This window comes from Lissotriton helveticus, chromosome 7 (genome assembly GCF_964261635.1).
Source record: "Lissotriton helveticus chromosome 7, aLisHel1.1, whole genome shotgun sequence".
Classification (NCBI taxonomy): Eukaryota; Metazoa; Chordata; class Amphibia; order Caudata; family Salamandridae; genus Lissotriton; species Lissotriton helveticus.
Window position 1 is genome coordinate 114,647,728 of NC_136068.1, and position 25,144 is coordinate 114,672,871.

The 25,144-nt window shown below is 44.3% G+C and overlaps 1 protein-coding gene across 2 annotated transcripts in view; it reads right to left on the reverse strand.

Annotated features, from left to right (window-relative positions):
• Positions 1-25,144, reverse strand: part of PCMTD2 (protein-L-isoaspartate (D-aspartate) O-methyltransferase domain containing 2) — a 162,297-nt gene that overhangs the window by 38,780 nt on the left and 98,373 nt on the right. For both annotated transcript variants that reach the window (XM_078651649.1, XM_078651648.1), the window contains 3 exons: positions 22,221-22,552; positions 7,575-7,677; positions 5,586-5,757 (listed from right to left, as the gene is read on the reverse strand). In XM_078651649.1, the coding sequence (XP_078507775.1) occupies positions 5,586-5,757; positions 7,575-7,677; positions 22,221-22,527 (582 nt within the window). In that variant the 5' untranslated portion in view covers positions 22,528-22,552. The remainder of the gene's footprint in view (positions 1-5,585; positions 5,758-7,574; positions 7,678-22,220; positions 22,553-25,144) is intronic.

Here is a 25,144-nt window from a genome sequence, read left to right on the forward strand (position 1 = left end):
CCATTGTAAAGTCCCCGTTTCTAGGCCTCAAAAGGGCCTGGACACCAGATTCAGCTCCTGTCTCCTGAAACCTCGCTGAGGAGCGATACAGCCCCCACCTGTATCCTCGACCCTTCACTTACTTCCTGCCTCACAGTGCCCGGTTCAGCCTGGCTCTGCCTCTGAGTCTGCCAAAAGTATGTTATAGTTCCAGTTATCAGTTCAGTCCTCCTTCTCTGCATTCCTAAGCTACTGAACCGCATCAATAGTTTCCGTCATTGTCTAGCCTTCACGTCTCCACGTTAGAGAAATACTGCATTTAATGGTCATTTAATATTCTTCATCACTATGTAGAATAATGCATGGTCCAGTCTTAGTGTCTGTTAGCCTTTCCTCTCCTGACTTCTAGTTTATATCAACATGTTCTCTAAACATCAGATACTAGATACTGTTTAGGTACATGTCGCCCTGACTCTCCAGACTTCAGTCTCTGCTCCTAGCACAGAGTTCATAGCCCCCAGCTTCTCCTAGTGATACGTCATTGCTAGTTTGCGCGCACCATCAGGTTAGAGGTCCCAGCTCCTCAGGTAGCCCCCTCCATGGTTTCCGCCCCATTCATGACATATTCTGTTACGTTTGCATCACATGTCTATGTATACGCCCTGTTACACCTCTTTTCACCCTTATCTTTCGCGACTGCTACGCGTCACGCCTTTTGCTCCACCCACTGCTACGCCTACTGCAATGTAATGCTATGTGTTTGCGTTATGTATATATGCTCATGCACTGTTATTAAAGAAGTCATCCGTTCCCCTTGTCCCGATCCTGACACCAGCAGCGCTGCTGGGCCCTGCCATCCTATTCCTATGCAGGTTGTCCTGTTCCTGTCCTTTATGCTGTAATAAACCTGCGAAACTCCTACTACCTCGAATCTTGACTCTTATTTATTGAGCTATCTGTTATTCATTTATACATTCAAAAATAGGGTATTATTTATTTATTTACCACAGACCTGCAAAATGTGTTAGTTGTCGCTGATGTAACATTTGGGGTTCTGCTTTTAACAAGGACAATATAAAAATTAACTGAACATTCTGAAATTCGAATGGGACTATTTCATGTGAAAATATTGATTGTGGTGCACCTCTATTTGTATCACTATACCAATAATGTTAAGTAATTCTGGCCCAGTTAAGAGAAGGCAAACATTTGAAGCAATTTCACATACAGATAAACCACTAAAACATACTTTGTTCCTGTGCTAACAGAAAACACCCTAACTTCTTAAAAGAACAGAACAGGATGTGATGGAGATTGAATCTCAAGTTATGCCAAGAGTGCTTTTGAGAACAGTTACTGGGCCTTCTTACAACAAAGGCGAAGTAGCCATTCTTAAGTGTCAAACAGACATCAATGAGAATACAGGTACAAGGATACCTGTTTTGCCCCAAAACTTTTTACTAACTATAATTTGATCAAATGATCATAGTACAAAATGTTTTTACTAGCATTTGTGTCCCAAATATCTAAGCTAACTGATTGTATCATTCGTACAAAAAATCATAAATATTCATAATGAATAACTTTGTAATTCAGTATAGATAACACATTTTCAGAGATTAGCACAGGCCAGTGTATTGGTAAGGCAGACGGACAATCAACAGTCAATGAGGCCCAACACAAAATGTTCTCCTGTATGCCATAAATGCTCAGCTTGTGAGAGCCTTTCACAGAAGAAATCTAATGAGTCTACATTTTATAAGAATAAGTTATTTACCTTCGGTAACGATGTATCTGGTAGAGGCATATGCTAATCGTAGATTCCTTACGTTAGAATTTCCACCTGGCGTCATTCTGGATCCAAAGATTTTTTGTCATCAGCACCCTTGCACATAGTTAGGGCATTGTTAGGTGTTGTCGGTCATCTCCGTGTCCGTCGAAGGTGCCGGACTGACGTTGCAGGACCTATATAAGACACCGCACATGCATGCTGATGTCAGTTCTTAGCACGGCTTTCCACGCCAGAGCCATGAGACACTGACCACTAGTGTATCAAAACTGAGGCCCTTTAGGGGAGTCCCTATCCCTAGAAATCAGTTCGCAGAGCAGGGTGGATGGGTGGGGTGGTAGGGAACCTAAAACTAACATATGTCTCTACGAGATACATTGGTACTGAAGGTAAGAAACTTGTTCATCCGATAGAGATCGTTAGTTGTAGATTCCTTTCCTTAGAATAGATACCCCAGCAATACCATCCCCGGAGGAGGGTCGGCGAAACAAGATCAAACTAGGAAGTCGTGGTGGATCGAACAAGCAAGGAAGCCATCCCTACAGACTTGGCTGTCCAGGCAGTAGTGTCTGGTGAACGTGTGCAAGGATACCCACGTTGCTGTCTGACAGATATCTAGGAGTGGGACAATGCATGCCAATGCAGTGGTTGCCGCTGTTGCTCTGGTGGAGTGAGCATGCAACCCTACAGGAGGTTCCTTCTTCACCAAAGCATAGCATATTTTAATGCAGAGGACAACTCATATAGAGATGGTCCATTTTTGAACAGCCCAACCTTTCTTGGCACCCACATATCCAATGAAGAGTTGATCATCTACCCGGAAGTCTTTAGTACCATCAAGATAAAAAGATGACGCATGTTTTGGGTCCAGATGATGAAGTCTCTCCTCCTCCTTGAAGGGATGCGGGGACGGGTAAAAGGTGGGCAAAGTGATGGGTTTTGCTACATGAGGTAACAAAGCTTTAGTTCGAAGCACCACTTTATCCAAATGGACAGACATATAAGGAAGCTTGGAAGAGAGAGCCTGGAGCTTGCTAACTCTGCGAGCAGAGGTGATAGCAATTGCAAAATCAGTTTTGAGTCAGCAGCCTGAGAGGACAATTATGGAGGGGCTTGAAGGGAGCACACATAAGAAAGGTTAAAATCAAATGTAAGTCCTATTGGAGCATTATTAAATGAGAAAGAGAAAACAAATTAGTAACACCCTTAAAGAACCTAATAACAATGGGAGACTTGAATACAGAAGGCTGATCTGGAAAGGCATAGAAAGGCAAAGACAGCTGCGGAGGCAAACAGATCTAACCAAGACTCTAACCACTGCTAAAAGAGACCGTGCGCCACCTCCGGTTGAGTTTGTCCGCTCTGGCGTTCAGAGAGCCCGCCAAGTGTTGAACCACAGGATTGTGTCAAGATGTTCCAGCCATGTCCAGAGGCGGAAACCTTCCTGACAAAGGTACATGACTCCACCCCGCCCTGTTTGTTGCAGTACCACATGGCAGTGGTGTTATCAGGGAACACCTGCACTGGTATCCCTGATCTGTGCAGATGAGCAGCTACCACTTTTTTGAACAACCGAAGGGCACTGTTAAGGGCGAAAGGTGAGCACAGTAAACTGAAAGTGCTCGTGGCCCACCGTGAACCGCAAGTTACATCTGTAGGCAGGCAGGACGGGAATATGAAAATAAGCGGCCTGCAAGTCCAAGGCTACCATCCAGTCTTCAGGGTCGAGGGCAGAAAGAATGTGCCAAAGTGAGCATGTTAAACTTCTCCTTACGGAGGAAGAAGTTGAGGCTCCTTAGGTCTAAGATAGGACACAGACCTTTGTAATTCTTGGGCACCAGAAAGTAGCAGAAATAACCACATCCTACTTCTGGCACAGGGACCCTCTCCATGGCCCCCTAGGCCATGAGAGCCACAACTTCCTCGCAGAGAAGAGCCAAATGATCCTCAGACATTCGGTTAAAAGAGGGTAGCATGGAGGGAGGTGTTGTTTCGAAGCTGAAGTAGTAGCCCCTCCATTTAGCAAAACTCATCTGTCCGACGTGATGGATTGCCAGTGGAGGAGATCCCCAGACCCGCTAGAAAGCAGAGTCCGAGATCCGCAGCCACACAGAGGCTGGCCAGCTTGCATGACTCAGTGGCTGGGCTGGACAGGACGTGGATGAGGAACCCTTCCTTCGCCACGAAAATGAGATTCAGGCGGATAAGAGGAATTTGGCTTCGTCTTTCCCGTCTACAACTGCTTGAGGGAGAACGTCCTGGGCCTCCTCCTGACGAGGCACCACCTGTGCATCCTAACCCAGATAGTATGGGAGTATCAGCCCAAGAGGTAAGCGGCATTCACCGACTGCAATGCCAAGCTGGAGGAAGAAATCATCCTCTTCCCAAGGTGGTCCAGCTTCTTGAATTCCCTATCTGGAGGAGCAGAAGGGAATGCGCCCTTTGAAGATGAGGCTTGAACGACCAAGCTGTCAAAGGAGGGATGATGGGTCAGGAACGCTGGGTTGCGCTGAGCAGGGCCTATTCACAGGAGCCCCTGTGCTGGGCTTGGACTAAGCCCCCAGAAGGACGTCAGTGAGGTCCTCATTTAACAGCAAAAAGAAGTCCGAAAATGGAAGCCGCAGACTGAAGCACCTAAATCAGGAGGTTAGTCCTGACTGCCACCATAGGGAGCTTGAGGCAGAGAACCGTGGCTGCCCTCCTCATCACCACAGCATAGGAACCCCCCTCTTCCGTAGCCACAGAAGGGGGAGAAGCAAGCTGGTGTCAGGGAAATTGTCCAGACCACAAGCATCACCTAGAGAATGCCAGTCCGGTCCTTCAAGCTGGTCAGTTGAAGGGTTCAGCGGCCCCTCCCAGTCCTTTTCCTCACTTTCTGGCCCGAAATGAATGCCGGGATAAGTGTCACATCCGGCGTCGGAACCAATGCCGATAAGACAGTGACGGGACCGACGTCAGGGAAAGTCGAGTGAGATCAACCGGCGTCTATCTGGATCCCAAAGCGGATCCAGTGGGCCCTCCGGATTTGGGCTGAAGCCGCTGGCCTCAAAGGCCTAGGGTCCCCAACCGACTCCGCCAGGCCCGAAGGTGCACCAGCGGAGCCAGCCTGCTCAAAAAATGAGGTACAGAGCCTCATAAAATTTCTGTATTTGGACAGGAGACACTCCAGCTCCCGGAAAGGTGGGGGAGGCGTGGAGTAGTTTCAGCAGGAGTCTCCGGGGCAGAGCTTTTTAGCGACGACGATGCTCGGAGTCCCAAATCGGCCTACGGACTGGGAGATGTCGAAGAATGCCTGTGCTTTTTTGACTTCTTCAAAAGTGCCGGACCACCAGCAGATTTCAGGACCACTCCCGCAAAGCCTTCGAGTTCATGGCCCGGCAATCAGAGCACGACTTCAGGTCGTGGTTGCGCTCTAGACACCAGATTCTAAGGTAAGGAATCTACAACTAAAGGTCTCTATCAGATAGTGATTTACATAGGACACTCACTTCATTAACGTCTACAGCTCACAAAATACAGTAGGATATAAACAATCCACTGTCTGCACCAGTGTCACACCTTCTTATTTTGTATAGTACCAACAGATGGCCCATCACCAAGCAAAGCAACCAGTTATCGTTATAGGTCTACAGCACACATGCTGGACAAATACCATGTCCCCCAACAAGCAGTGCCATGAGAGCATGCTAGAGGTGGAACATGGAGACTTTGAAACCGACTGTTCCTGGGAAGGAGGAAAGCATGGCCATAGGGGGTAACACATACATACAACTTGTGACACCAAATGTAGTTTAAAAATATCAATCTGCATTCTGACCTTTTCCTCAAGCGGCATGACAAGAATCCCCCCAACCTTCAGGAGGTTCTTCATGTAGTCTTCATGATCTTTCTGGACACCAGCACCACAGTAAATTCGATCATAGAGGCAGCAGTCTGAGGAGATGTCCAGGCAATTACCTGCCACAAACGTGGGCTCACAAAACTCAAATCTGGAAAACAATGGTATAAGGAGAATCTCTGCAATAAGCAGTACAAGATTCTTATCAACAATATCAGCGCCAGATTAAGGTTAGCTTGGAGAAAGGTCACTTCGCTACTTCATTCAACACAGTGTGGCACATCATCTTGCTTGCACGCACTGCAAATGTGTGAGGGTCAATGGGCTGGCCCTCAACTAAATAAAATCTCACAGAAGCAGCCAATCAATCATGATCTCTCCCTTAAGGTCAAAGTCTTAAGAGCTAAACTATTGATTGCTACAGGGATCATTGCTCTCAATGTTATTTAATGTCTACACGGCACCTTTAGCTACAGTCGTTCAGTCCTGTGACCTTAGGGTGGTTTTGTATGCTGATGTTCTCATTGACAAAAAGAAAAATCCTGCTATTTCTCACAAAGCCTTTAAGCTATACCTTACTGAGGTTGCTCAATGGATAAAAAACCAGTTTGAAACAAAACTATGATAAAACCTAGATTTTGATATATGTTGGTCCTCAACCCATCTGGTTGCCGGATTAGTGGCCTAATGTTATGTGAGGTTATACCTCTAAACCGCAACAGTTACCTGAAGGGGTCCTGTCACAGGCTGCAACCCTCTGAGCACAGATAATTATGGAGATACTACATGTTAAAAAGGCAGGTTTTTAGGCCCTTTCTAAATGCCATGAGGTCGGTGGCAGTTCCAAGATGGAAGGGAAGTTTGTTACAGGCCCTAGCGGCACAAGTGATAAAAACTTCTCCCTCCCCACGTGGCTTTTTTTACTGTCACCATCTTAGCTCCTAAGGAGTGAAAAGTTCTTTTAGGAGTATACCATTGAAACCACTGTTTCAGGGTCCCATTTTTTGGAAAGCCTTGAACACGGTGCATAAGGATTTAAAACACACCTATTTTCTGACTGGCAGCCAATGAAGTATTTTTATTTCCTTAGAAACAGAAACAAATTTTGGTGTGCCGGTGAGCAGTCGTGATCTGGGGATTTCCCTTGCTGTGAAATTGGGTTTTTAATGCAAAGTTATACTACATCTCCCATTTATTGTCCACATATGGCACCTGTTTTTCTTGGTTACGCCCTTTAAAGAGATTTTGACATATTACCCGTCTCAGTCCGAAAGCGTACCAGCTGTGGTTACAATTACTTCCAGACTGGATTATTCTAACTCACTATATTTTGGTCTCTCCCAGTGTTCAACAGATGCTAAATGCACCAACCAGACTACTTTTGAAAATACTACGTCAGCAACACATAGCACCACATCTTAAATTCCTACACTGGCTCTCAGTGAACAAGAGAATTTAATTTAAGACCTTAGTAATTACACACCGTGCTTTTATGGCATGGGTCACAGGTAGAAGATTGAACGTGTTAAACATTATCGTCCTATCAGGGATTTGACATAGTGAAATTCACGACTGTGAACAATTCTTGGGATGAAGCAGGTAAGGAAAGGTGTACGTTCTTTTGCCCTCCTAGCTGCAAAACTTTGGAAAGATCTTTTTGTTACATTATGTGGCATGGACAGCGGTATTTTCTTTGGTTCTTTACTTCTACTGAACCAATTCCCACATACTCTCACTGAGCCTCCTCCTACTTACTGTAGCACTGAGAGGCTGGTTTTGGGTAGCTTTCTGGCTGTACAAATGGCCTATTCATTAAATCAATATCAGCACACGGTTCCAGTCACTGCTAAGTTTACATAAATGCAAGTATATTTCAGATCAAAGTAATACAAGCCTAACTTTATTTAGCTAGACAATCACATCTTTAAACTCACTGTCTCCAAATCGCCCAAACAAACAGTATCTTACTTGTCAAAGCTGTCACTTGTCCGGACGAATAAATCTAGTTTTTGCTTGGCATACTCGATAACATCACCATGAAGCTCCACACCATGGTTTGTTCCAAAGGGGCCTGAAGAGAAGTAAACAAACACAGGCGCTTATGTATTCCAGAATAAGGATCATGCTTGCTTACCACTCACTTTGTCAAATATATTCTTTGCACTCATATACTGGAAATTTAGCATTCTAAGAAGTAAACATCTCCTCCCGGCGGTAGAGCAAGGTCAGCTAAAAGCTGGAAACAAAACTTGAAATTTAAATAGGTTATGAAAGCTCTCTGTGTTACACCATGAATTGCAACTAATGGGCCGTCTAGGAAAGTGCTGACATGCATGTCAGCAACACTGTACATTGTGCTGAAATGGCAACACGCTTGCGCAGCCAGCTTCCGAAAGAAGCTGCGTTTTTGCAAACTTTGCATTCCTTTAACCAGGGTGGATGTACTCAGAAATATTTTTTTCTTTTTCTATTTAGCGTTCACATTTGAGAACGTACCAGTCTTGATCGGACACAAGGTCACATTTCCACTTCTTTGTACATCCTGATAACATACCATATGCATTATGATTCTATCTGTTGCAGGATTGCACACTTTTTCTAAGGAGCAGCAAAGATCTACACATAAAAAAAGAATTATAATGTAATGGAAAATCTATGTTTCTGTGCAAACTGCATGGGGAAACACTTAACATTTTCATAAAAAGGAAAAACACAGGATTTTAGAATATCACACCAATGACCCATACATATAAAAGTCAATACCGTATGAAGATTTTAGTAAAGGATTATTGCAAAACATTCACAACTAAAACCTGGCGTTACTAAACAAGCACTGGCAAAGCCCATAGGTCGAGATTTCATGTACCAACAAATTTACAAATAGGCATTCACAAATGCTGTTTCATGCAATGTATGCACAATGGTGTTTATCAAAAAGCCTGCCCTACCAGCATTGCCAGTGTTGGGAACAAGAAGAAAATGTTTTGCGTTCTGTGTAGAAGAAAACGGGAGAAAAAATAACAATGTGAGAAGACAAGGCTTAGTAAATGTTTTAGATTTAGAATAGTCCTTTCTGCATTCTAAAGGAAGGACTTCCAAGAAAGCAGAATGATACATCACCAACGGATAGCATGAGGCGAGAGTTTAATACTCCTCTGACTGGAGGAAAGTCAAAGCCTCCATGCATATTTTAAAGTATTGGTAAAATGCCATGCAGACAGCTGCACTGATCGGCTGCAGTACTGCTGATATCCTGAGTAATTCGGGGCATATAATGATCAACTTCGGGATTGGTTCTGCAAACGGAAATCAGGAGGTAGACCAATTGACACTATGATGCCCTTGAGAGTGGTAGGATGGGGTCAAGTCCCGCTTTGCCTTCTTGTGTTTTTGCTAGGACTTTGACCTACTAGAGGACTTCTACCCCAAAGAAGACTGCTTGCTGGAAGGACCTCTGGAGCAAGAGCCGGTCCTCACCCTCGACTTGGAGCATGAGAGCGACTTATGCAAGGCACAAAAATTCTTCTTTGTGTTCGGTGATCCACAGCTTCATTTCCCGAATCACCTTAAGGTGCAAGAGGGCGCATTCATTGCATAACGTGGGGAGGTGTGTCCTGAGCCCAAACTCAGAAGACACTTCTATTTTTTAATGGTCGTTGAAAGGTGAACAAAAGTGGAAGGGGAGCTCCAGGCCTGGTTGTGAGGTGCAGAAAGAAAAGAACTGACTTTGGCACAGTGGGGTGGTGCTTCTATGCAGATCAGCACCATCACTTCTGGGGCAGTAGGTAGTCAACGTGGAGTGGCAGAGCACCATCACCGGCAGCACGATCTGAGCCTCGAGATCCTTATGGTAAAGGACTAACCTATAGGTGGCCAGAATACTGAATTGCAGCTGTCACTCACCGTCTTAAATAATTATGGGAAGAACATAAACAGTAAAAAGTTGGGCACCTGGCTTGCAGTGCTAGTGGACAATCAGGCTATCAGCTGCTGCAGACAGACCGGACCGAACAGTTACGGGATTTTAGCCCGCAACGCTAGAGATTGATTTAAAGTTTGGAATTATCAGGACCCTACAGCCCTATCTCAAATACAATAATAGGCCCGGAGGGAGCCCCAGGCCCGATGGCCAAGTATAGGGGACAAAACACTTGTTGGCTGTCTCTCATGTACTGACTTGATAAATCCAACGAGTCAGATTCTATCAAATTCACCAAGTTCAAACCGTGTACTGGAATCTTTTCCTGCGAAAACGTCAATCTTTACTTGTCCAGACCTCCTCTCAGCAATCGGAACTGGAAGGGATTGGCATCAAACTTCTGTTTTTTGCTTTGATGTGTCACGTTTATGCCTGGCACCAGCTAGTGGGTGAGGGTGACTCCAGGCCACTCCCTCACAAATGGGGTAAAAGCTCCATGGGGCAACCGTACCCACTTTTTCTGCAGTTGTTGTTTGCCACACTGCAAACACTCACACTCAAATGCCAAGATGGCGAAACCCCCGTGCACAGCCTGTGTGCCCACCCAGTGGTCACTCCAAGCCAGTTAAGGGGTAACTTTCCTCCCACCGCGTTTGGTGCCAGCCTGACTATGGGGAGGAAGAATGGGGCTTTCTAAATGCCACCTTGACAGAGAGCTGGCCCCTTTGGCGCTAATTAAGTTCTGGGACCACCCCAAAATGGTCTTCCTGCCAGGTACCTCCCCTCTCATATACCACGGACTGCCCTGAGCAGTTCTCACACCTCTTCCACATCTAATTCAGATCAAATACAGGCTGGGCAGTTGCTGGAGAGCTATTGCAAATTAATATCCATCAGGTGTTCCTATTTTTCGAAAGGGTGATTTTACAGGGATGGGCAAGCAGGGTTCAGGCTGCTACAGTCAAGCTACACAGGAGAGGCATGTTTTTACTGCCACTAGAGTGGATGGCACAATAGGTACTGTAGTCCACAAGTGGCATTTAACTTGCCAAGCAATGGACGCATTTCTGCACCATTTAATATGGCCCTATAGGGCAGTTAAATGTGCCAATCAGGTTCTAAGCCAATTTGGACATGTTTTAGGAGTCAGAACACATAATGGGCTCCCGAAAGCAGCTACTTTGCAATAAATGGCATTTTCTACACAGACTTGTTAGTTATTTTGAGAGATGAACATAAAGATTTCACACATGATATGCAGACAATGATATGTTTCTTCTTAATAAGCAGCCCTACAGCACCATTTATTCTATTTCTGTAAACTTCTCAAGTATTATCAGCCCACACACTAGTCTGGCTGACCTTCGATATAACACCGCCCATCAATTCTGTCAGCAAACCTTGGGTCATCAAAGAAATTGCTTTTAGAGCTACAACTCTACGAGATTCTATCAAGAAATGTTGGAACACTTCAGGGAAAACCATAATAGAAAGGTTAGTTGGAATACCAGCTAGGATGCAGCAGAAGCAGTGATTCAGCTAGACTTAATATAACTCACATCCACCTTTACACAACTCACTAAACAACAAAACACAGATCTTGAATCCTGGCTAAACAGTTAACGACACAACATAAAGACAACTACTCCCCTAAAACATACGGAGAACTTTGAAACTACGGGACAAACTACAAATTCTTATGAATGATGCTGCCAGAAAAATGATGTACACCAATTCCAAATATCATCAGAAAGGGTTGTGTTATATTGGCCTACAGACTCTAGATTAGGAACCATACAGCTGGAGGTCTCTACAACAATGATATCAATGGCACTGCAGCAGTTTTTCAGACTTACTATTCAGCACTCTACCACTCTCAAAACCTAGATCCAAACTGCGTAATGATTTCTTATTTCAGCTAGATGGTTTGTTAGACTTTGCATCACTCGAAGAGCCAATTATGACGACAGAGATATGAACAGCCATTAAAAATGTACCACATAACACTGATGGTTTCTCTATGTTCTACAAAGCGTTCATGGGTCCACTTGCAGGCCCCCTCTCTAAAGTCCAAAATTCTTTTCCCCTCAGCATCCGTCACTAGACCCATGATGGAATTTGCCATCTTCTTAATATTGAAGCATGACAAAGACAATAAACTGCCCCCTCATAATACCAGCCTATAACTTTAGTAAATTATGACCAAGGTCTTTGCCCTTATACTTTTCCCTCATTCTCATTCAATGCTGTCTACACTCAAATCAGTTTATGAATGAGGGTTTATTTAAAATACCCACACTACAAACAGAATTGCAATTGACTTTACTTGAAAGAGAAAAGAAACAAACAGTCCTTCTCTTGCTCGACCCGGAGAAGGCATGTGACACAGTGAATTATCAAAATCATTGCATAAAACGTAATTGGCAAAAACAAAGGCTAAATCTTGTGCAGTTTTCTACCCCCACCCAACCTGCAAAAATCAAAGTAAATGGCAAATCCTACCACAATGATCCCTTCATCGGGAGACAAGGGTGCCCACTGTGTCCCCTTTGCACTGTCAATGGAAGCCTTTATAACAAGCATTTGCAATGCAATAAGTCTTACATTTACGCGAGTTTGAGCTATTGGCATTATAAATAACAATGCCTTTTATTTAGGTTTTAAAAAACAAAAACAAAAAAAAAGGCATTGTCATTTACAATGTCAATAGCTCAAACTAGCCTGAAATGCGAGACCTATTGCATTGCAAATGCTTGTTTAAAAGGGTAGCATGATACACTGTGGGTGGGTTCTTTGGTGGCAGCGTGTTGCATTTACTGTGATCGAGTGCGGGAACGATTTAGGTGTGTGTGACCAGAGATGTGCTCTTATCGTATTATGGGAGCACTGGAGCAGAGCCCAGCATCGCGATGGAGAAGGTGGTGCGAGGAAACGGCGTAATTGTAATTAACTAGTGGTTATAATTTATTCTACAGTCCCCGAGTTATGTTCCATTGTTTCCCCTTGATGCAAAAGTCAGTGGAACAGGGCAAGGACCTACATCAATGTCATGGGGCCACAACACACTGAGCACTATTCCTGCGTCAGTGCAGAAACAGGTTCCATGCCTGCACTCCCTTACTGCATGCAGCAGCAATGGCTAAGCATACTACCAACATGTAATTGTGCACTCACATATATCAATCAAATTCTGGCTGAAAGGCATTCGTTTGTGTGAAAGGAAGAAAAACACCCTCCAAGTTGTAGTCCCTGTGCGTGCTCTAGGATGCACATTCCCATGTTCACAGCACCCTGCATTTAATATTAAAAACGACAAAACTATGTGCATCAAAATCACAGCAGACAGTCTCAGAAAAAGAGCATCGACATTCAAAGACAGTAAGGTGAGTATTTTTTCCATGTCTACAGTCTCACCACCCGCATCTACGATTAGCAGAGAAACACGGTTTTAAGCAATAGTGCAACTATAATATTAAGTGGAAATTGCACAGATTTTTTTTGCCTTTTGATGCTGTTCTACACATTCTTCAGACAGAGTCCAACATTATAATTCAGACTTTATTGCTTGATGAATCAAAATAGCGCTACTTTGTGTATAACGAAAACTGGCCATTTAGGGTAACAAACCACAAAGATCTAAATTTAAAAAAACAGGAACTTTTAAGATAGTACAGTTCCTGCCTCCTCATCAGAACTGCTGGCACTCTCCCATTGAAAGTAGTGTACCTCTGTGCGTAGTATACCCATCTCTGGCCCACTTCAGCTAAAATTATAAATATATATATATATATACAGCTCCAGGATTTGTCCATCAGTTGAGTCTCACTCGGCCGACAGCAGCAAGAGAACTCTCTTTTCATGGTATGGACGGACAGTGCAAATGTTGAAAAACTGCTTGGATGAGCCATTTTGCACATAACGCCCGACATACCTCTGAGGAAGAAGTAATTTCGAAACGCGCAAGGCATACTGAGCGGCTGAAAATAGACAGCATTTGGAATTCACTTGCACTCAATAAATGCTGTATGCGAACACTGTGGTGCGAGTGCTTCCTTAAACTGGAGGGGCAACTTTGTACCCAGATGTTGCCCTTTGGAGGCACTGGTGCCAATAGAACGGGTGCGTAAAGTACTGCATGACACCCCTGAAGCTACATGTGGTTGGCACCGTGATCTGGAAAAAGTAAACCTAGACCACTTAACTCGTCCAACAGACCAGCTGGTGGAGAGCGCCCACCCAGGGGTGGGGTCAGCCAGCGCCCAGGTCTACGCACCCCAGAGCGGTCCCAGGCGGAGTTGTTGTCGGCAGGTCACTACTTCATGCTGCACACAGCGCTGCCGCCGCCGACAGGCAGCCGTCCTCTCTCTCTCCAAGCTCTGCCTGAAGACTCCCTGGTCTCCGTCCCACCTTTGGCTGCCTCCCCTGTCTCTGGTGAGGTTCATGGGCTCCTGGGTGCCGTGCGGTGTGCGCCTTCTGGAAACTCGCTCGTGCCACCTTGAGGTCCGTCTGGAGCACGGGAATGCCAGCATTCCGCTCTCCACACGCGTCCCACCTCCAGCACCCCGCTGTTAGAGGCCCCTTTGTAATTGTAGCCCCGAGAGGTCGGCTCAGAAGCTTGGCACCGGCTCCACAGGGATTTTCTGCTCAGCACTTTCACAACAAGCGAGCAGGACATGTGATCATGCCGTGCGCCAAACGTGTGCATGTCTTCGGTTTAGATCTACCTAGTTTGATAAAACATTCCTCCTCTCCTCGATGTTCTATACAAAGACTCCTCCTATAGGTGGGGAAAACATGAAATCTTGTGGCTGGGTAGGATCGCGGGGGCTAAAATGAACTTATACAAAGGATAAGTATTTCCTAAAATCAAACAATACATTTAGACCTCATAGTTACGACCAGCTCTAGATCCCACAAAAAGAGTTCACCCAATCCGGGCCTACACTATTCTAGAAAGAGGCATCCATATACCCACACTAGAATATTAGTAAAGTATAGCCAAGAAAAATGATATCACATAGTTCATTTCTCCCCTAACACTGCTACTCCACAACCCCGACTTCAGACATGGTATGGAAGATGTAGGGTTTCGCAGATGGAATTCCTAAAAAACCCCTTAATGGACGATTTATTCACAAATAATGAATTACTAAGTAGCGATACATGTCAAGTTGTGTAATTTTGCCTGTAGAGATAATTATCGTTTAACTCAACTGTTGCACTGAGCAAATGCGAAATCTGTAAAGAAGAAGTAACCAGAAACGTGACTCAGTTAGATTTAGGGGTTTTTTAACAAGTAATTAAAGAAAGGAATCTCCAGTCTGTTTTACTATGCAAGTAATTTGCAACCAAGTCAGAAAAAATAAATTCATGACTAAACGGCAGGCCAATAAAAACAGAGATTTTGGAGGAGACCTGGTACAATGTATGGTCTAGAGCTGCAAAATAGTCCAGCGGTACTCAAAACAAAGAAAAGGTATATAAACTGTTGATCAAGTGTTACTTCGACCTGTCTTGACTGAAGGCGATGTTTCGTGTCTCCGACCAATGCTGGAATGGATGCGGAGCGCCAGCACTATGACACCAATTCTTGAGCGCATGGTCAATCATACCGGAAATAAATCCAATTGCACATTAAGTCTATCACAGGGGTAGACCTTCACTTTACCCCAATATCCTGTTGTTGAGGGACCCAGGTGAGGATAGCACTAATTCATTGACATTTTTGAGGAAGCTGATCACACACCAGGGGCGGCTCCTCCGTGTGGGTGGAGGAGCGTCACCCCACTGCTTTCTTGCAGAGCGAGAAGCAGAAACGTAAAAATACCATTTTACGTTTCTGCTTCTTGCACTGCGAGAAAGCAGAAGAAGGGTTTGGTTGGGGGTGGGAGGGTCAGGGAGGAGTGGCTAGCCCAATGTTATGGGCGCTGACTGTTTGGTCGGCCCCAGAGCCGACCAAACCAGTCATGAGCACTCTCACGTTTTCTCTATGTAGGCTGCCTGCATGGAAAAATCGGCCTCCCCATAGACGCCTGTACGAATGGCGTCCTAGCCAATCACTACGCTGCCATGGTAGCCTTCTGATTGGCTTTGGGGAGGAGAGGGAGGCTGCCTGCTTCTGCTTCCTGTGAGCAGAGAGAGAGCAGGCGATGCATCGTGTGACAGGATGCAAAGATACGTTAAATTTTTTATTTTATTAAATTAACCCCCCCACCATCCCTGCGCAACACCCCGCCTCCCTATCCACGAGTCATGCCTGCCTAGACACAATATAGTACACCTTTGGAAACACTAATCCGTTCTATCCCTGTCTCAGTGGAGGGTGAAAGTATGGAAAAATATATGAAATTAAAGAGCTTTCAGCTATGGTTCATGACAAATTACAAAACATTGACTAATGTGGTTTTAATTTAAAATTTACATGAGTTGGGGTCACCCTAAAACTACAGTGAAAATTGCGATTCTCCTATTAACATGCCTAGAGAATCTAGATTTCATTAAAGACACGGAGGCTCACATTATGCAATGACTTTTAATTGCAGATCCAAGCCAGTTGCATCACAATATAAAGGTTCCAATAAGAACACTGAGAAGAAGTAATAGGCAGAACATAGCAACAATCAGCCTCTTTTAAATCAGGCGAAGAAAGGAGATGTAGTAGTATCCAGAAACATCGAAGTAGAAGATAAACGAAGAAATCAACCGGACGGACTCCTGGTGATGAAACATCCAACGTAAATTAGGTGGAAGGATTACCTGAAAGAAAGGAGACAATGAAAATTGTATCCTAAAGGGATAATCTTAAGTAAACAAATCCTGAAAGAGAATTGAATAGTCATAAACAACATTTAAGTATAAGCATAAACACATCGTATCATATTAAGTCATACTTAGAATAGAATTATATATCCACACCCAAACAGGGAAGGGATGGGTGGGATAATGTGAGCCTCCGTGTCTTTAATGAAATCTAGATTCTCTAGGCATGTTAATAGGAGAATCGCAATTTCATTACAAGAACGGAGGCTACATTATGCATGTTGGTAGCCATGTAAAACTACATTAGACATGTGATCAATAGGTTTACAATAGTGTCTTGCAAAGGTATTAGCATTAGACCAGTCGGCAGCTTTAAGGATATCATCCAGCTTACCTCCGGACCAAAGGGACTTACTTGCCATGGCGCCTCTAACGGAATGGGCCTGAAATTTAGATATATCAATACCAGCTAGGGACATAGTAGATTTAACCCATCTGGCAATCGAGGTGGAAGAGACAGCCTTATGAGGTTTAATAAAGGAGATGAGGAGCTGACTCTCATTAAGGGGACGAAGGTTAGACATTGTTCTATCATAAGCCTTCATACATTCAACAACACAAAGTTTTGGGGAAGGGTCAAAACTGGGATAGAAAATTGAATCAGACATGGTCTTGGTTCTTCTAAAGATTTCGAATTTAACTCCAAATAAGTTATAAGATCTATTAGAGATCTCTAGAGCCTTAACATCTGAAACTCTACGGCAGGAGATGAGGCAAAGAAGAGTTGCGAGTTTAAAAGAAAGCAGTTTTCTGTTCAAAAGAGAATTTTCCGGCCAGGAAGTGAAAAGGTCTAGAATTAAATTTACATCCCAGAGAGAGTCATATTTTGGTCTTGGGGGTCTTTTAATGCGAATGCTCTTCATCACCCTACAAACAATAACATTTTTGCCGATAGACTTGCCGTTAATAAGGGCATAACCAGCAGAGATCGCCGATCTATAACAGTTTATTGATCTATAACTCAATCCTTTGTCAAAGAGTTCAGCGAGGAAATTCACTATATCAACAATAGGTGCTTGAGTGGGATCCAGGTCCCTCTCCAAGCACCAACGAAACCAGCATTTCCAGATATTGTTGTATCTGTAGTGAGTCCCTGGTGCCCATGACTCTCTGAGGAGAGAAGAAGCTGATGACGAAAGTCCTGAGACTTCGTTAGATCTCCTGACACTCTCCAGGCAAGAAGGTTCAAACTCCCTGACAGGGTCATTAGGTGAGGATCTCCGTTGACGTCCGTAAGGAGGTCTTTCAGGGGAGGAATGAGAAATGGGATTTCGAAGGTCAGTTCCAGAACAGTGGGGAACCACGCCTGTGATGGCCAGAAAGGAGTTACTAGGACTAGGGAACCTCTGTCCTGTCTCACCTTCTGTAGGACTCTCTGGATCATTGCGAATGGGGGAAAGGCATAAGCATTGATCCCTGACCAGGGTTGGAGAAAAGCGTTCACTGCTTGTGCGCCGGGATCCGGCATCCAACTGAAGTAACGTTCTATTTGAAAGGTGAGACGGCTCGCGAATAGGTCTATCTCGAATGGACCCCAGTAGGAATTTAGTGAGTCGAAGACAGCGACGTTCAGTTTCCAATCGCTGTAGTCTGAAAGGAATCTGGAATTCCAGTCGGCAGAAACGTTCGACTTCCCTGGGTAGTATTCCGCTCTGAGAGCGATTTTGTGTTCTAAACAGAACATCCAGAGTTTCCTTGCTAGGTTCGAGAGGACGGCAGACTTGGTACCTCCCAAGCGATTGATGTAGGCCACTGCTGAAATATTGTCCATTTTCAGGACAACCGAACTCCCTTGAATTGAGTGCTTGAAACTCATAAGGGCGTATAGACCGGCAGTAAGTTCTAGGAAATTGATGTGGTGAGATGACTCCTCCTGAGACTAGATACCACCCGTATTCTGGTCTAGGAAGCAAGCACCCCAGCCATGGAGGGAAGCGTCTGATTCCAGGACAAAATCCGGTTCTGAACCGAAAATTGCCTTCCCATTCCAAGCTTCTAGGTTCTCTAACCACCAGTTCAGTTCTACTTTGGCCTCTAAATCTAAGGAGATTCGGTCTTCGTACCAGAGACCGGATCTCAACGCCCTTCCTTTTATCCTTTGCAGGGCCCGATAGTTCAGGGGACCTGGGAAAATCGCTTGGATGGAGGACGATAAGAGACCTAGAAGTCTCGCCAGTTCCCTTAAAGGGATGTTCTCCTGCCTTAGGACATGACGAATTTCCTTCTTGATCTTCGAGATTTTTGAAGGGGGTAAAAGGAGTAGACACTTGGAAGTATCTAGGGTGAAACCCAAAAACTCCAGAGATTTTAAGGGGGTTAGAATAGACTTCTCTTTGTTGACGATGAAGCCTAGACTTTCTAACAGGTTCATAGTCGTTTCCAGGTCTATAAGAATTTGGGATAGGTCTTGAGACAAAATCAGAATGTCGTCGAGGTAGATGATAAGTCGAATTCCTCGTTCTCTTAGGAAGGAGGCTACTGCTCTCATTACCTTGGTAAAGCACCAAGGGGCGGAGGAAAGTCCGAAGGGGAGGGCCTTGAACTGATATAGATGATTCTTCCAGAGAAACTGTAGGTAAGGTTGATGTATCTCCGCCACAGGGATAGTGAAGTAGGCATCCTTCAGGTCTAGTTTTACTAGCCAGTCTTCTTTTTGGAGGAGGTCTCTTAGGAGATGTATTCCTTCCATTTTGAAGTGCCTGTAGACCAGGAATTTGTTGAGACCTTTCAAGTTTATAACTGGTCTCCAACCTTTTCCTTTTTTCTCCACAAGGAACAGGGAGCTTACGAAGGTTAGAGAATCTAAGGGGACTTCTATTATAGCCCCTTTCTCCAGCATAGAGTGGATCTCTTCCTCGACTATTTTTTCTTTTTCTAATGAAATAGGAATATCTCTTGGTAGAGAGGTTTGAATAGGAGTTTGAGTGAAGTCTATCATGAAGCCTGTTACTGTGGAAAGGACCCAAGGGTCTTGAGTTATTTCTCCCCATTTTTTTGAAAAAAGGCTGAGTCTCCCTCCCACCTTTGGAGGGGTAGAAGGGGGAGGTGAAAGTTGGAGACTTACTTGGAGGGTTTGACGCGAAGGAAGCTCGTGATCGTGCACCTCTGGCTCTGTTTCCTCTTCCGCGGTAGAAGCCGTTGTTGTAATTATTTTGTTGTCCGCCTCTTCCATAAGGGCGTGATCTCTGATAGGGCCTCTGGTTGAATCGGCCGGAAGAAAGGCCCCTTCTTCCGGCCCTCCCGAAAACATTATTGCTGAAGACTCGTTTGATGCTCTTTTGTGCCTTGTCAAGTGCAGTAAAGGTCGAGACGTATTTCCCTAGAGATCTTATGAGCTCCTCGCCAAAGAGCAGGCCTTTTGGATTTGAGGATGGCTCTTTGTCGGCCATGTCCGTAAGTTTAGGATCTAGTTTAAAGAGGATTAGTCTACGTCTCTCAGCGTTAATGCTGGAGTTGGCATTACCAAGGAGGATGAGGGCTCTTTGACTCCAACCCCTTATGAGGTCTGTATCAAGTTGGGTGCCTTTGAGGTAACACTCCTCGGCGGAGTCGAGAATCCTGCTTAGTGGACCCAGTACGTCCAGCAGACGATCCTGGCATCCTTTAAAGGCTTTCTCAAGACCCTTCCTGGGGTCGCGCCCTAGTCTAAAGAGATATTTAATTAGCTCAGGATCCATGTTAGGGGCATAGCATGCCTTTTCTTCGATTGAGGGTCTAGAGCACTCGGCTCTTAGGATATTTCTTGTCCCTCTTTCGAGAGGGAAACGGATCCATTTTTTGATAAATTTAGATACGTGTTCCTGTGGAGACCATAGAGTGGAGCGGGGATGCTTTAGGTTTAGGGGGGAGAACATCTCTTCTCCCAGGGGGTTTAGGATAGAGTCTTTAGATGTAGAGGGGAGTTCATCCTCCTCATCGAAAGGGTCAACATCCCCGTCATCAAGGTCCAGGACCTATTCGTCTGGATCCATGTCATCGTCATCATCAGAGCCATCTCGGTAGTATTGAGCACTTTGGGGTAGTGAGCCGCTAAGGGCGTCCAAGGTATTTGGGCCGCAAAGGGCACCCGAAGAAAGTGAGTCATAGAAGACATCTCTATTATTTGAGGTGTAAGGACCTCCCAAGGATTTTGTGGTGCCAAGACCACCAACAATATCAGAGGTGCTAGGACCTCCCGTGCTCACCTGCATTCCCGTAGGGATGTTATTATTTTTCTTTGTGCGTTTTGCTCCCGCTTTGAACGTATCAGGTAGTTCTTGGGAATTAAGGGGTCTTTTATAGGGGGCGAGTGTGGCAAAGGTCTCCCTTAAACAGGACTTCATCTCTTTTTGGATCATGGATCGAAAATCCTCCCTATTAAAGGGAGGGGTTGTAGCATTATTGCCCTCAGAGTCTGAGTCAGAGGCATTATCCATCTTATTTATTGTAATAACCCCTTTTTTTTTTTTATGTAAAAGTGCTATATAGATAGGAGTATAGGTCCAGTGCTTTTAAATGATCTTGTTTGTAATGATGATCTTGTCTGTAATGAGGCTCTAGCGTCCCAGCGCTTTTTTTAAATTATCCTATGTGTAAGAGGCTCTAGGTCGCGATGCCGAGGTGCCTCCAACAGCTGCGAGCTAACTGTCGCTCGGTAGGGTTGAGGAAAGTCCCTCGGCGAGACACTCACGAAGCGTGAGAGTCGCCGAGGTACTTTCCTCTAAGGCGCGTCACGCGTCATGTTTTGTTTTGGGAAGCGCGATGTTAGGGGACGGGCGGCCAGGACGGGTATGCGGCGCTCAGGTGAGTGCTCCTAATATGTTCCAGCGTGACTGAAGGGCGCGCAGCAGCGCCTCAGGCTGTGTCCGCGCAGCAGCGCCTCAGGCTGTGTCCGCACATCGGGGGCATCGCGGACTCTTCCGCTTTCAACGGCAGGCGCGCGGCCCTCCGACACCGAGGGGAGCGCTGAGTGCCTTGCGTCCTCCGACACCGAGGGGAGCGCTGAGTCCTCCGACACCGAGGGGAGCGCCCCTAACAGACAATACGAGCTACAAATACTAAACACAAATCACGAGGATGGCGAAATGAGGCATAATCACGGGGGAGCCCAATACGAGGGGATAATAACGCAGGGAGTAAGCCTACCTGTAACTACAGTGGTGTAGAAGGGGTACAAGGAGGGGGTGGATCTCCGTAAATTGCAGATCCCGGGAGGGTGGAGGGTAGAGAGTGTCGCAGGGACACAAACAGTAGTAATAAAAGGCAGGGAAATGTTGGGTAATTAACTTGCCTTAGCTAAAACCTCCCCAAACGATATCTAATATTCAGTTAATAGATAAAAGGTTAATACTAGAGAGAGAATGAAATGAGCTACTTATCTGCTTGGAGCCGCATTTAAAAGAGGCTGATTGTTGCTATGTTCTGCCTATTACTTCTTCTCAGTGTTCTTATTGGAACCTTTATATTGTGATGCGACTGGCTTGGATCTGCAATTAAAAGTCATTGCATAATGTAGCCTCCGTTCTTGTAATGAAATCTCTGCCTTCCCTTTAACTTTACAATATTATGAGTCCACAAATGGTACCATTTTGCTTATTCCTGCAACTGAAAACTCGAATCAAGTTGTTAAAATATTTCTTCTATATGGATTACTACTAGGTAAGTTTTAGATTCTAAAGGGTGTACACTCAGAGGTTAGAAATTATAAAACCATTGAATTCAAGAGTTTTTTAGGGTTTATACAAAGCTGAATGCTTTATATAAGTGTTGCTTATAAATAATAAAAATCACTTGCCTTAAAAAGATAGAAAACAATATAAAGTTGTGTAATTCTCCAAGTATAAGTAATAGTAGATAGGTTATTGCTTTACTTGCATGACTGACCGAGAATGACTTACCTAAAATGAGTCCCACCATAGTGCTCAGATAGCCAGTGCCACTGCCCAGGTTCAAAAATGAGAGTCCTGGTTGAAGATCCAGTGCTTCCATCACCTCAGAGTAAATACATGGAGCAGACAGGTGGATGTTCCCATGCTTCCAAGCCAAGTCCTTGTAGGCATTGTCCTTAAACTCCTCCAGGTAGTAGTCTGCTCGGTCAATGGCTCGGAAGGCCTGCTCCACCAGGTCTGTGCGAATGTATTGGGCATCTTTCAGGTTATCAATCAATTCATCATTATCCTCTCCGGCACTCACGGCTCCACCCATCTTGGGAAGTTGTGTTGTGCAAACACTGAGTTCCAGGAGTCAAATGGAGAGACAATGAAAACTTTACACATTCACAAGTCATACTATGATCATTTATTTACCAACAACTTGAGATGTGAAAACAGGACATTTTCAGAAAGATCTGAAATGTCATCATTGAAATATATAGATAGTGATGAAACAATAAAAAACGGTGATAATTACACACGTATTAGCAGAGCAGTACAAGATAATGAGAATTTCAGCTTTATTAGAACACGCAATGTTGACAGCTCCTACGGAAGTCAATGAAGCAACAATTAACTGTAAACACCGGTGTAGGCCTGATGCTGTCAATTTTGCAACGCCTTGCTCTACAACATTCATCTTTCCCTCTCCCCTGCATTCCCACAAGGCATGTGGATCATGCACTAGAATGAGAGAGAGGAAAAGGCTTGGGTGACAGCAAACAGCAAGCTTTCCCCAGACTCCTCCAGTTGCTTAGAGTGTCAATGTAGCAATGGCAGAAGGGAGTTGGAATTCTCGCAGCGCCTGATTACTTTTGAGAAGTGCCAGTACAGGCCTATTAAAAGTATTGCAGCTCTGGTAGGAAGTACATGTGCTCTCTAGAAACTCCTTTCTTGTGGTCCACGGACAGTGGCTATTGGGAGGTTTTATATGTGGTTACGATTGTTTACTACTGGGTGTCCTAAGACCAACAATACAATTACACTCCAACTAGATACCAAGTTATTTTCATAGGGCACTCCATCTCCATGGATAACTAAGTTGAGGAATAAAGGCTTACTCGATGAGGTGACCGGGTTTAGAATCTTGGATACAGCATGACAAAATCGGAAGCGCTGTTACATCAAAAGTAAATCTGATTTTTATTAACAGGAAAGTAACAATGGGAGTTAAAATTATTCTGATGAAAAACCAGAACATGTTAGTAACAACCGAGTTATGACCCCAAATATTTTAATACAATTTTTGCCCAAGGTTTTGAAAACACATTGAGCCCTATGACTCTTTTTATCATACGGGCACTGTTCGGATATCCTTTATGATCCTCGGGACTCAACATGTTTCTAGGTTTGAAAGGGAAGTGTTAGTTGGTTGTAATCTTGGGGTTGCAGCTTGTTCTTTAAGAGGTAGATGGTATGTAGTCTTCTCAAATCTAGTGTATCGTCTGTAATATCGCAAATAGTTATTTGATATGACTGTCTGTTATTACACTTACATATTGTACATTAGCCATTCCCCTCGAAGACCAAAAATAGGGTAATGTTTCACATTAACTCTGGAATAGATAGACCTGAGCCCGTTTTTACTCTAAGGAGTAAACTAAGTGATCCATTACAGACTAACTAGTCCTAAATAAACAGGATACTAAATTGGAAGTCAGTAAAGAAATAGCAAGTTCTATTGTAACATGAAAACTCTTTTGGATTGTTCTTTTACCGCTCGGCTCCTTGTATGCTTCGTATTTTGTACACACTTTTGACACCTGTTGATGCTGCGATGCTGGTTGCTGGGCAGTGTGCACTTTGACTCAAGAAGTCAAGTCAAAGTCCTAGCATTGAGGTTTCTTTTTCCCACCTCTCTGGAAATGACGAGTCACAGTAACAAATATTGTGCTATAAGGGCCACCCCTCTGCCTTTACATTTTGAATGCTGTGAGAGTGCTTCTCAAGAACAGTCCAACTGAGAAAGATCCTGGCACACAAAATCCACAGTTTACAAAAATAGTCAACCACTACAGAGGTCATAACCGGGTATGTTTTATCTGTGGATCCTGTTATGTTCTGCATGGTCTGTAATGCACAAGGCATTCAGAGTGCGTGTGTCCAAAGTAACTAAAGAGGGCTGGGATGATACCCCCACTTAAATCATAACACATAAGCAGGATTAATAGGGAGGAAGAGACAAGGGGAGCGTTCAACGTTTTATAGAAACGGTTTTGCTGTTCGGACATTTTATTGATCTTTCTTTTCTGTCTAGTTAATTATTAAGTGGTCAACAAAGGATACTTTTGACAGAGCCTTTTCACACAGTTTGCTTTTAAATATACAAGTCTGTAGCCACTGCAAAATTAAGACGTGTGCAGTCTAAGTTGGTTATTGCAAATCACATGTAAAGAAAGCCTAAAAGATATGCTCATCCCCTTGAATCGATTACCTATATCCCGGTTCTTCAAGAGAGATGAACTAGGCCAGTCACAGGTTATAAGAGGATGGAAGATAAATGTTAAATAGGACAGCTATTAATTCAGGTTTGCGATCTGCAAAATCTCAGAAGGAAGAACAGAAATTGTTGTACACATTCACATTAAAATGGTGAAGGACGTGTGGTATGCTTGGGCACAGCAGATCGATATATAGGATTCCAGACTGGAATTAAATGAAGTAACCTTCAAACAATAGAATACACAACATGCTTAAAAAGCTTCAAAACGCCAGAAAAGTACAAGTGCATTAGGGCTAGATGTAGGAAAAATAGTAAGAGCGATTACTGAATAGCTATGGTAATCGCTATCACTAATGACAAAGGGGTTATTTAGAGGTTCGCAAATAGACCTACCTCATGAATATTAATGTGCTAGGTCGAAGTTTGTGACCTACTACAATACTCTGCC